The sequence below is a fragment of the Alligator mississippiensis genome, chromosome 1, assembly GCF_030867095.1.
Source record: "Alligator mississippiensis isolate rAllMis1 chromosome 1, rAllMis1, whole genome shotgun sequence".
Taxonomy (NCBI): Eukaryota; Metazoa; Chordata; order Crocodylia; family Alligatoridae; genus Alligator; species Alligator mississippiensis.
In genome coordinates, this window is record NC_081824.1 from 308,598,851 (window position 1) to 308,612,394 (window position 13,544).

Consider the following 13,544-nt stretch of genomic DNA (forward strand, 5'->3'; position numbering starts at 1 on the left):
TTCCAGCCCTTCATTTATACAAAATCCAAGTGAACGTGTATATTCTTTCCACTTTCTACATTTATTTATTCATTCTTTCATTTTCTCTTCCAGCATCTGCTTACTCTCTATTTATTTTCTATGTATATTAAAAATGAGGAGCCATTTAGATACTCCTTTATTAAATGCACTAGATCCTTAATTAGCAAAATTAAAATATTGCAAAAATGTGGATCCATCTCTTTTGGAAATTGTATGCTTTTAATGCTTTCAGAATAACTTTGGTGTTTTTAAAACACTTCCTCATTGTTACCAAGTTGCTAGCCCTTTAAAAATTATCCCACAGGCCCTATCACCTGTACCTGGTTTCCTTCCAGCTCATGTAGAAACAGGTTACACTAAAGCTTACTGCAAACAGAGATGCCACCTAATAGAAAAGGTAAGTTTTAAATGAACATGGGGAGAACTCAGAGTGAGTTAAAGTAAGATAAAGATAGTCTGGGTGATCTTAAGGGGTGTAATGTAATGGAAGTTAGAAGTTGCAAGTTAGTTCTAGAAAGAAGAAAGTTTGCCTTCACCTTCTTTTGTGGTCTGTGGAGGCCTAACAGATGCTAAAGCTGATTAGAAATATTTTTTTCAATGAAGAATTTTTATGATACTGGAGGAAAAAAGTTTAAACAAAATAACGTATTATAAAAACTGAAATATTTTAATCAATCATCAAAATATATTAAGTGAAATATTTTAATCATCAAAATATAACCAAAGAATGACTATATTTTGATGTAGAAATGTAGTCTCATGCAGTTTGTTTGCATTCCCCTGTATTGGTGGAGATTTCTATTTCTATTTTGTCTATCACATTTGCTGTCAATAATACCTTTACAATGCTTTGGTTTTTAATTTGCCCTCAAGTGCATGTATAAGTGTAACTGAATAATTTGGATTGTGGGATTTTTAATTTTTGTTGTGAAAAATTAGAAGAGGGAAAATGGTACTTGGGTTATCATTTACCATTTTATAATTCTGAAGTTGGGGGTTAGAAGAAAAGTCTTCCTACCTTATTATTAAAAGTCTTAATTATGCTTATGCCTATGGGTGAATCAAGAATATTCCCAACCATGCCAGGTGGTATGCAAATGCATAGTACCATCTACTGATAGGTCCTTCCCCAAACAGTTTGAAACCTAAAGGGACAAGACAAGAGGGTGGGGGTGAGGAGCAGAGTATTGAGACCAAAAATATTGGGCTTATTACATAATGGAGGAAAAGCTTGTTTGGAAAGGAATCAGAAGAAGGGAGATGGGATCAGTGGCAGACCTAAACAGAGGCTTCATCCCCTAGGATATTTCTGTGGCATCAGCAGCCAGGTGAACAAATAGCAATTTACTTTACTGAGAATCAGGGTAAATTAGCCCAGGTGGATCTCCATGCAACCACACCTGATCTACTTCCAGTACCTCAGCTAATCTGGATATACCTACACTACTCAACAGTTTGCAGTATAAGACATAGCAGGAGTGATACTGAAGGATATCGAAGGGCACTTATGCTGTGTCTACATCTTTTCCACAAGGAGACTGGAAATAGTCTCAGAAAATAAGGCAATGTGGCTAGCTGCCTTCGACTGCACACCCAGAGCTGATTTTAGGGTCTCTGTCACAGTTTTGCTTACTGATGCAAACTTGAGCACTCTAATGTGTCTATGTAACATCATTTCTGAGATGAGACATGCCTGGGAGGAACTGAGTGGGTGAGTTGTGCTTCACACCAGTGCTCCTGGTGCAACAGAAGGCACAGTAAGTAAGCCCTTGGAGGTGCATGTTCAGTCACTGTGTAGCATGGGATTGTGCTTCAAAATCCATTTAGTTAATCTAAATCAGGAGCAAATAAATGTTCTGTGTACTCCAGGAGCTCTGGACACACAGCAAAGTTGCAATTACACTAAAACAAATAAATACCCAAATGGAGTACTTGTTTAAAACAATAGGAAGTAAAGGTCAGGATTTTACAATTTTGGATTTTGAGCTGTTGCAGTAAGTCATTGGAAGAAGGATTTTGAAAACTTCATTGTTAAATTATTCTAGGTTACAGAAAGTAGGTCTTGGCTGGTTCCAAAAGCTGCAGCAGGATCTATATGGATCCTACCAGTCCTTGCTGATCTCTTGCCCCACACTCTCAAATTATATAATTTTTTCAGTGATTCCAGTTACTTCTACAGAACCCAAGACAATAGAAGCATTAAGGAAGGAAAAATCCAGATGCCTTGTTGTTGCTGTTGTTGTTGTGGACCCCCAGATTATAGTGCCCAAGTGAAGAGCGAGTTTAGTTGGTTCTAGTTCATAGGAATGCTCCAGGTTCTTATGCAGCAGATGAGGGTTGCAAAGTCGTTCCATTATTTGTCCCTGTTTTTAAGGGCATAAATATATAATAACCTGCTTCACAGAAATTTAGCCCTGGAAGGGAGATCATTGGGTCCAGCCCCCTTACTCTGGGCAGGAAAGACTGCTGGATGGTGCCTAGATGCAGCTGGATTTGGGGAATTCTGGACTCAAATCAAAATTATACACCCTTAGACACACACACCCACTCACATCCCACCCACCCACATACTCTTTCTCTTTCTTAAATTAAACAGATGCACACACTTCTAAATTGGAGACACCACACCCTTACCCATACAGACTCTTAAATTACACACACACACTCGCTCTTAGATTGCACAACCCCTACCCACATGTGCACACACTTTTTCTTAAATTGTACACATGCTCTCTTAAATTGCACACCCCCACATGGACTTTCTTAAATTACACACTCCTTAAGTTACACCCCCAGCTTACCATAACAGCCCCTGTTTATAACAACGCCTTACTGTTAACAGTTCCAACAGGAGGAACTGATTTTCCATTATGATCCAGCAATTTGACTAACTCTGTGACAGCAAGCCTCCTCATGTAATTGACTTGTGGTCCTAGTGCAGCTCTTTTAATGAAGTTATACTGTATAGACATTTTTCCTTTTTTCAAAGATCCTGAACCTGATGCATAGCAGAACTCTTGGCAAGGTTTGCCTGGGGAGGGTGAGCTGAAGGAGATAAGAGTTAAATGTATCCAGCTTGTATACATTGAGGGAGTTCCATAGTTTTCCCTATCTTGGGTACAGATCCTAGCTGCTTTCAGGAGGAATGGGTGTGTCTACACATTCATTAATGTACTTTAATTATAGTGCATTAAGTTTAGTACTGGTAATTACAGGTACTAATTTAGGGCACTCTTACACATGCTGTGGGCTGGGGAGAGGGCAGCACTTGAATTAGTGGCTCCAAGACCTGCTGTAATTAAAGTCCTACAGTATCTCATGTATCATTGTCTCCAGGCTTAAAAATGGTGGCAGGGGCACTCATTGAATAAGCTTTAGTTTAAGTGCCCCCAATGACATCTTTAAGCCCGGGGATGTTGATATATGAAATGTAGGAGGCTGCTGGAGCGCTGTAACTATGGCACTCCAGCAGACTTGATTAAATGAGTTGGCTCTGATGCATTGGAATTCCGGTGCATCGGAGCAGCCTCAACGCTTGTGTATAGGTGTCCTATATGCCCTGTAATCAATGCTACTACACAGTAGCACTGGTGCATACTTTTTTCATGATACTAATGCACAGTAGACTAATGCTACTGAGTGTTAGCACATTAGCATGGTTTTTGCTGACCATGTTAATGTGCAGTACAATTAGTGTACTGCACCTCTAGTGTCTCGTGTAGATGTGCCCAGTGTGTTATAATACAATCGGGCTGGGACAATGTGCAGCATAGATATGTGCTTTTTGTTTTGGGGTTTTTTTATTTGATTCCTCTCTGCATTAATGCACCCATTTTTAAGTGGGAGCTGCTAAATCATTCATGCCCCTGTTTGCTTCTTTTGGCAATTTGATCTCTAATTGCTCCTGCCTGCATTGATCGTGTGTGGGGCGGGAAAGGAGTCTCTGGAGTCTCCCAAGTTGGCTGCTGATTTATTGACTCTCATTCCTCCTCCACTTTCACCTTGCTGGAGTCTCTGGCTCTATTTTAAGGCAGACGTACCCGGCTCGGCACCTGTTCTCTCAGATCCCAAGGAGCAGAGTTTGACAGCTTGCCTCCAGTGTGAGCTGTGCCTTTGGTTCATTTCATGCTTCCCTTCCAGTAGCTCCTCACTGTTCCTTGAAGGGCGGGGGAGCCAGGCTGAGCTGATATCTTCCTTTCCCCTCCCCTCTTTCCCTCCCTTCTCCTTCAGCTTCCTAGGATAAAAAAAAAATCCTCCTTTGAAACTTTGTGTTTCTTCTGCCTTGAAAGGAACTCCAGAGAGCAGAGCCAGATCAGACAGAGGATCTGCATACTGGGGGAGCCCTGGGGTGGCTTCTCCCCCTCCTCCATCCCCAAGTTTCCTTTGTTTCACTATGGCTGAAGCAGGACATCCTGATCATCCCAAGGAAGATTCTGCAGCAGATGAGTTCAGAGAGATCATCAAGAGCCGATCTGGTAGGAACACCTTGGTTATTTACTGAGGAGGGGTTAACTCTGTGTGTGCCACTGTCTTGCTGTGGTGGCAGTGGTTTATTTCTCTCTTCCCTTCCATTAACAGAGAGGTTTGCCCTGAAGTTGGCAATGTGTTTGGGAAAGTTTCTCTGATGCTGCAAGTAGGAGTTCTGGGCAAATAGAAGGGCTTTATGCACACACAAGGCACAAGGGTCACAGTTGTTATCTTCTGCTAGCAAAGTGGCTTTATTGTGGTTTACTGAACTGAACATTTATTTCTGGTGAGCCAATGTTTATTTTCCTGTCAAAAGGTGAATGTTAATGCAGGTTGAGCATCACACCCTTTGAGAGAGTGCTGACAACAAGAGAGAACTTCTGGTCAGGAATGCAAAGAAAAGACGGATTGTTGTATTTACTTCTCGTAGCATCGATGTCCTTAGCAGGAATTAACAAAGAACATTTTCAGTTTGCAGAGAAGCTTTGTACTAAAACTTGTCATAGCTTTGTGGCGTGTATAGGACATTAGCCACAACCGTTTAAAAATGTGTTTTGTGTACACTTAGAACTAAAAAGGACTTGGGCTCTAGTAGCATGCAAGACTGCCATGCCATTTGTGTTACAGGGCAGGTCATTAAACTGTAAATGGAAGCAGCTGTAATACTCTCCCATAGGATAAAGTTTCAGGTGCCTGTACTCCCTCCGCTGAATTTTGGAAAAGAACCAATGCCTGGGTAGCAAAGGTATTTATAGATCATTCAGAATTTATGCATTTACAACACAAGTAACACACACAGAAGAATGCATAAACTTGTTTTTTTTTTTTTTTAAATAAATGTATAAGCTTATCTAATGGAGCAAAGAGGATTTTGCTTGAGGATACCCTTGAACAATCAGATGTCTCTTCTGGGCCAGTTTGTACCACACCTACTTCAGGCATAACTTATGTTCCCCAGTGTATTTTTGGAAGATTCTGACACCGACAAAATTTTGCATTGGTAGTGTCTAGAATCAAGAGTTGTTTGCCCTGAAAGAATATGTGTTTGCAGTCTTTGTTATCCTGGCATAAAGAGATTCTTGCTATACTGGAATTGAGATTTATCTCGGAAAACAGTAATATAAAATACTGCTTGGAATCACCGTTTCTTTAGCTATTTGTTCTTTACTTGCGTCTACTACGTAATGTTTTCCTTGGGTTCAAGGTCTAAAGGGACTGCATGAAACTTCAGTGAGAAGTACTGGAAAGGTTTTAACTAAGAAGGAATAATTTTGCCAGGTAGACATTGCAGCAAAGATTTTACCTTGTTCACTGTTTTTTTTTTTTTTCTTGTATAACCTATGACCAACACACAAAGTTTTTGTGTTGACAAATTGCTTCTTTTTAGCAGACCCTTTGTCTGGTCAGGTTAGTTGCACTGATACTTAAAGTTGGAGTTACGTTCATCTACTTCTGCAAATTTAGCTTATCTTTTGGGGAGGTGTAAAATGGAAGATGACTACTTAAATAAGTTTCTTTATTTAAAGGGTTATCTTTTTAACATGCATTTAGTCATGAGATTGAATTAATATTATTTTGTAACAAGAAGCTTGCAGGCATATGTAAAGAACAACTTTGGGATTTTCCTGTTCTACAGACATTCTTGCCTGTGAATAATTTTTGTAGCACTGTAAGTTATGTTTAAAGAGTTGTGTTTGGTGGTTGGTATTTTTTAGCTTTGTTTAAAAAAAAAAACAACAATTCATAACTGCTTTCTACATTCCTTTTGCTTTGTGTCATTAACAGTAACTGGAGGACTAGGATAACTGCCACCCTCCAAAAACGGCAGCAAGAACATATGAAAGGAAATGGTGTTCCATACACTTCCTTGTTGCCTTTTCCCTCTGACATTTTACTGTCTTGTCTCCAGACAAATTTAGGAGGGAACTTGTTAAGCATATTATATCACAATCGAAGCAAAAAAACCCTCAAAAGGATCTGAATTATGCTTTTATTCTTTTGTTAAGGTGTAGCAATATCCTGTTTTGAACTTAGCAGAAGTCATAGAATTTGGATAGCAGGCTTTTAGGTTTCTTCATTATATTGCATCTTGAATAATTCTACTATTGTTTGAGAGTTGATACTGTAAATTGGTAGCCAAAACCTTGGCTGATTTGAAGATTGTGCTGTGTCGATTAAAGAGCAAGTATGATCTTTCTAATCCTTTTACAGGTTTTCCCAAATTTTGTCAGTCAGGCTTTTTCTAAGGGAGTTAGATTGTCAATATCATTGACTTTAAATGGGTAGATAGATAAATCTCTAAGTAGCTGCAGAATAAAAATATGACTGCACATTTTGTCAGGATAGGAATAGCCTGGAAATTCATCACTGTGTGCGGATAAACTAAAAGGAGGGATGAAAAATGGAGTATATTTTAAACTGGATAAAAGAGAGTAATTTTGTCATTCTTTTTATTTTGCTAGGAATCCAGATAACAGTTTATAAAGTTCATATAAAATATTTGAAAACATTTTACCATAAAATACTGTCTGTATGAGGTATATATGGCAAGCCGCATGAAAATATTCTCTTCTAAGGCTTTATACAGTCACTTTTGAGCAGGTTTTAATAAAGGGGGAAGGATAATACATTTTACCTTACAACTCGGCTCTCTAAGGCCCCCTCCACATGTGCAGGTAAAGGCATAAAAGGATCTAATGCACAACACACACAATCATGCCTCCTGCCATGCCACACATGCATGGCAGGAGGCAGGATTGTGAGCCAGTTCTGGGATTCCCCCACACCAGCAAGAAGCAGGCTCCTAGAGCTGGGAGCCCCAGGCACCCCAGTTGAGGGGATCCCACGAGGGTGATTGCCCCCTACCCCAGGGGTGTATGGAAATCCCCAGGGCCAGAGGATCACCACAGGGGCATTCCCCCTGCCCCAAGGGCGTGGGGAAACCCCCAGACACCCATTCCTAATGGCACAATCCCTAGGATTTAGGGATTTTATGCTGGGTATGGTGCACCTCTGTGACTAGGAGCCCCATCCAGCTGCATGGGAGACCCTGCTATTCATGCAAATTAAAGCTCAACACCAACCAACAGTGAATGTATATCTTTGAGGTCTAACCTTATAGCTGCTTGGAGCTTTCTATTGTGTAACTGATATTTTGCACATGTAGCTGCTCTCCAGGTAATTGCACAATTGATCAGTTAATATCACAATACCTTTCGCATACAGAGGAAGCCTTACTATTTGAATCATGTAAAGGACACAGAATTTCCATTTCCTGAAGGATTCTAAGTCTTCTAAATTTTAGACTTGTTTTGAATCAGGACAGTATCCCAAAACTTCAAAATGCTTTGGAGGAAAATTGAAGAAAAAAACTTTGTTTAGGATGAATTTTAACATGTTGTGTATTGCTATATACTATAACATTTAAGGATTTACCTTTTAAAGATTATTCAGTCTTGTCAAAACAATTGAAATGTACCATGCACAAAATGTCAAAAAAGCGTCTGTATATGCTCTTTTCTATGCACTCTCTCTTATCAACTATGAGCAGAAATTTTAGAAGAAAATATGTTTAATTCCCCCCCGCCCACTGAACTGCTGTGATCTTCTGGCTACAATGAAAGATGTTTCAATGACCTCTTATAGCTACAGATCAAGTAATGTAAATAATAATGTATATGTTAATCAGTAATACATATATTCAGTGCCTTAAAAAGGTAGGTTTTCCACAACTGGAGAAAATTTTGAGTGAAGCTGATTTGAAAGAAGCAGATAAAAAAAAAAAAGAATGGATGTGACAAGTCACATTTCTTTGAGGAGTGTTTATTAAATGGAGAAAGAGTAGCAGTTCTGTTATCAAGACAAAGGACAACTTGGGCTAAAGCTTAGTGGCAAAGTGAAGGGGCTGTGAAGATGTTCAAGAACCTCCCCCCCCCCCATGCAAGCATTCAGGGAGGTTAGATGGAGTTTTAAAATGGCCACTCAGTCTAAGGTAAGTTGCCCCTATTTCCATTCATATATACTAAGAATGTGATACGTAGGAAGCTGAATAGTTGCTAGTGGCATGAGAGAAAAAAACATGCTGCTGGGCTAAAGGCAATAAAAAGGAATTTTAAAGTCTCTTAAGAACAAGAATAGTGGCATGGACCCATTACTAAATGGACAGACAATACCCATGTCCTTTTTGGGGAAAGAACCAGGATAATGTACACATCACATAATATGAGCTATTTTCTTCCTAACCAGTTAGTAACTGAAGATGTTAACCATCATCAGCAATCCATCGCAGTTGAGGATGATTGTCTTCTATGCTTGCATTATCTCTGGGTCTGAAGATAGCTGGTGAGGTAGATTTGGGATTGGCAGACTCTGTTGCAATTCAGGCACATGAATCCAAAGCCATCCACCTCACATGGAAACATGATTCAGTTCACAACATGCTGTTTCTGCCATTCCTAATTTTCTGTCTTCTGTTGTCATGATAAGGTTTCAAACTACTAAGATCCTTGCAGCAGACTTCCTCCATTTGGGGTAGTTCTGGGAGATAGTCTCCCATAAGTTATCAGTTTTTTCTAGTTGGTCTTGAGGGTATCCTTAAAGCATTTTTCTGCTCTTCTCTTGAGTGTATACCTTCCCTGAGCTGTGAGAATAAAACTTGCTTCAGAAATGTGGAGTTAGACATCCAGATGATGTGGCTGGCCCAGCAAAGTTCATGTCAGGTGATAATTTTCTTGATGCTTATGGTATTTGCTTGTGAGAGGATGCTAATGTTGGTGTGTCTGTCTTCCCACTAGATTCAAAGGATCTTTTGTAGGCAGCATTGATGGTACTTCCCCAGTGGCTTGAGAGGTCTTTTATATGTTGTCCACATCTCAGTCCCATATGGTAAGGTGCAGTCATGACTGCTTGATAAACCGTGAGCTTGGCTTTGGACCTGATATCATGATCTTTGTCCACCTGTTTCCTTAGGTGTCCAAAGGCTATGCTTGCACATTTGAGGTGATGTTGGCTTTGTCTATGTTGGCCTTCTGCAAGAGATGGTTTTGAGGTATGAGAATTGCCAGAGCTGGGGACTGCTCATTAAGAGCTTGTTGATGGAGGATCTTAATCTTTTGAATGTTAAGCATCTGTCCCATTTTCTTGTATGCCTTGGTAAAGACAAGGTCCATTTCCTGAAGGTCTGCTTCTGAGTGAGGACATACTTGGGGTGACTGGTGTCTCCTGAGTCTGGGGGGGAGCACAATTTGTGGATGGGCCCAGGGCTGGGCCAAAAGCCTCATATCCACACCTATACTTCTATGCTATGGCTTAGTGCTCCCCTACCCCACCATGCCACTGGCCCACGCAGCAAAAAAACTGCCCCGTCCTGAGCGGTGCTGAGTCAGGGGCCAATTGCAGGGCGTGGGGTGGGGCATATGCCCGCCCTACAAGTCACCTTTGACACACTACAGCATTATCAGCTTGGGATGGACTTGGTTTTGGTGCAGACTTGGCTGAGATTAAACAGTTTACCATTAATTTGATAGTTTAGCTCCACTCTGACTGGTAGGATGTTGGTAGTTGGATGTAGTATTGCAGTACGTAATATTGAGGAAAGTACTGGAGTGTTGATGCAACCTTGGTTAAATTTCTGTCTTAAAAGGGATCTTTGATAAATCTGGTACAAAGAAACAATGCTCGCATACTGCCACAGAGCAGGCAAAGAATAGAGATTTTTCGTTGGCCATTCATACTTCAGAAGGACCCTCCACAGTGTTTCTTGGTTGGCAGTTGAAGGTCATGAGGTCAAAGAAGGCCATGTAGAGAGTGTTGATCCTGGCATTTTTCTTGCAATTGGCAGGCAGGATCCCCTCAACCAAATCCTGCAACATCCAGTCAGTGATAATCTTGGAATCCCTCTAACCCTTGATGAAGTGAGGAAAACTATCAAAGAGATGACAAATGACAAGGCATCTGGAGCTGATGGAATCCCCACTGAAGTCTTCAAGCAGAGAGGAGAGGAGCTCATGTTACAGCTCCATGCCCTCATCTTAAGGATATGGAATGATGATGAAATCCCAGCTGAAATTTGGGATGCCATGATTGTGACAGTCTTCAAGAAGGGAGACTGGTCCAACTGTGGAAATTACAGAGGGATCCTCTTTGTCTACCATAGGAAAGATGACTGCGAGAACCCTCCAGAACCATCTCCTTCCACTTGCTGAAGATCTCTTCCTGGAATTTTAGTGTGTGTTTAGGGTATCAAGAGGCACAAATGACATGAAGATGTTAAACAATTTGTTTAAATCAGCAGGCCCAGTTAACAAGTATTCAAGTATCCTAAAAGAGTTTGCTAAGGAGTTTGGCCTAGCTTTTTTCACTTTTTAATAAATCTGGGATTTTCCTAGTATCCCAGAAGACTTGTAGGATGTTTATGTAGTGACACTATTTAGAAAGGAATAGCAGGATAACCCAAACACTAGATTCTGGTAGACTGATGATTAATACAGGTAAAATAATGGAGAAAACTCATAAAAAAGTAAAAGATAATATATGCGGTGACAGTCATGGTATTATAGAAACAAACCTGATTTCTTTCTTTTGAGATTAAAATTGGTTAGTAAAGGTAACTGTAGATGCATGTCATTTCACTTACCAGTACTACAAAATGTCAGTAAAGTGCACTGTAAATATATCTGTTTAGATTTCTAGAGCTGGGTAACCTATATCTTAGGAAGTAGTTGTCAGTGAGAAATTACAGAATTGGGTGCTCTTAGTTTAGGCCCACAAGGATCATTATGAAAACTGAGGGAGTTGCAAATACTTGTGAGTGATATGTACTGATGGAAGGACAGTGCATTTATACAGAGTGATCCAGGTTATCTGGTATCTTGAACAAATTCACACACATGGTATGCTGTGTGTCCAGAAATGAGGAATACTGACCAGACCTGCAAATGGGGGACCATATCCTGGACAGCAATGACTCTGAAAAGGGTTCAGTGATCAGGGTGGACAAGTACTTCAATTAAGCTTTCTATGTGATGCTATGGCAAATCGAAGCCAGGGATATAGGTATTTTTTACTTCTACATAGGACATTTGATGAGTCTGATGCAAGGATACTGCATGAAGTTATGGTATCTGTGTTTTAAAAAAGGCTTTAAAAAAAATTGGAGTGGGTGCAGAATATAGTCGCTAAAATTCCCAGTACTGAGATGCTTACAGACCTCATGCTGTTTAGTTTATTAAAAAAGAAGACTGGGAATTAACTTATTATGGCATATTAGTTCTCTCATGAGGAAAATACTGTGTACCAAAGGGCTATCAGGGGAAAGCAAAGGCTGCAAACTGTAGCCAGATAAAGTCAGATTAGAAATTAGGCAGAATTTTGAAGTGAGGCTGATTAATAACTAGAATGAACTACCAAGGCACATGATGTAATCAAAATGAGATTTGTTGCCTTTCTAAAAGTTATGTCTTAGCTCGACATGAATTACTCAATAGGCTCAATGCAGGGGTAACTAGGCAACATTTAATAACTTGTGGTTAGATGAATCACACTAGGGCCAGGTACAGACATGACACTTTTACCAGTATAAGTGATCGGAAACTGATCTATACCAATCACAAAACAGAAGTTCACAGGCTGGTTTAAAAATGGCAGAAGTCAGTCTAAGATTTGCTCCCCTGTCCCCAACAAAAGTCAAATATGTTGCCTTTGCTACATATCTAAACTACACCGCTTGCAGAAAACCTCATAACTTAGATTGATTTTTGCCTTGGGCTTTTTGAATGTCTGTACCTAGCCGAGAAGATCAAATGGTCTCTCTTCAGACTTGAGTTTACCATACAGATTCTTGAATCGTCCTATTACCAAAGACTTATTTTCTAATAAATTCCCTGGTTTAACTACATATGTTATATAACTATATCTGATTACCTCATCTTTGTCAGAGTTGGGTAAGGAACTGTCTCTGCCCTAAATGGCTGTAGTTGCACGCACTCCATGGGTTACTTGTTATGGGTACTTTTCCTCCCAAGCCTCGCATTAACACACTATTCTGTGCATAGTATAATGATCCTGACTATATGACTAATGGATACGGATTAATAGAAGGTGCTCATAACAATGTTGAACCAGATCCATCCAGACACCATGTTTAGCTGATTTAGATTTGTTGATGTAGATAGCCAAAAAATCATTATATCTTACACATTTCACCAAAAGTACATGTTCTAAAATGGATTTAGTAGGAAGTTTAAAAACATAATGAAGGTTTGGAATATAACTGATGATATCTGAAAGGACTTGTTATACTAGTTAATTTGATTAATTTATCACTTTTATTTATGGTTATGGTTTTACATTTTAAGCCTGCCCTGATGTCACATTTAGTGAACACATGGAGACCATGTGTCAGAAATTAAGCTGCTTAACAAAAACGGCATTTATATTTTAATTTATCGGGACCAGATGTAGTTTCCCCTGGACTGGGCTTCCTCACTAGGCACACAGCATAGTATCAACAGGCTTTGTGACACATGGAGATTTTTTGCTAGAACAGTAAGCTGAGAAAAATAATAAAAAAAAAAAAAAAAAGTGGTAAACAACATTAGATTGTCAAACAAGTCTTTTCAGTGAAAGAATCTGCACTGTCCCAAGTCTGCATTAATGTAGATGTGAGACAATTAGTTATCATTAGCAGAAAATAATTACCACTTGAATTATTATGTACCTACAGAATCATGGGCCACAGAAAGAATGGGCATTTTCAAATACTACACTTGTTCCAAACTTCTATCAAGTATTATGCCAATACACTGCATTGGTAGAACAGAGAAAACTACTACTGAAGCATAAAGGCTTAGTTTGAAAGGTGAGGTAAGACCTGGCTCTAAGGCTGAGAGCAAGGATGATTTCTACCCAAGTCCTTTCTTCCAAAATGAAACGAACTGTATGACTTGATCTCTGACTAAAGGAAGAGAATTCTGATCTTTAGAAAACAGCAGTTATTGGGTAAGAATACTGCTCTACTACAGAACAGAATTAAAGAAGTAAATGATGTGTAAGAAACT

The 13,544-nt window shown here is 39.6% G+C and overlaps 1 protein-coding gene across 7 annotated transcripts in view; it reads left to right on the forward strand.

The window, feature by feature from the left end:
* The first annotated feature begins 341 nt into the window (after nucleotides 1-341).
* Nucleotides 342-13,544, forward strand: part of DMD (dystrophin) — a 2,172,325-nt gene continuing 2,159,122 nt past the window's right edge. For 5 of the 7 annotated variants that reach the window (XM_059720821.1, XM_059720816.1, XM_059720817.1 and 2 more), the window contains exons 1-2: nucleotides 342-418; nucleotides 4,311-4,496. In XM_059720821.1, the coding sequence (XP_059576804.1) occupies nucleotides 400-418; nucleotides 4,311-4,496 (205 nt within the window). In that variant the 5' untranslated portion in view covers nucleotides 342-399. Of the gene's footprint in view, nucleotides 419-1,484; nucleotides 1,779-4,310; nucleotides 4,497-13,544 lie in introns of those variants that run through there. The other 2 variants (XM_059720818.1, XM_059720819.1) reach the window with 2 other exon arrangements.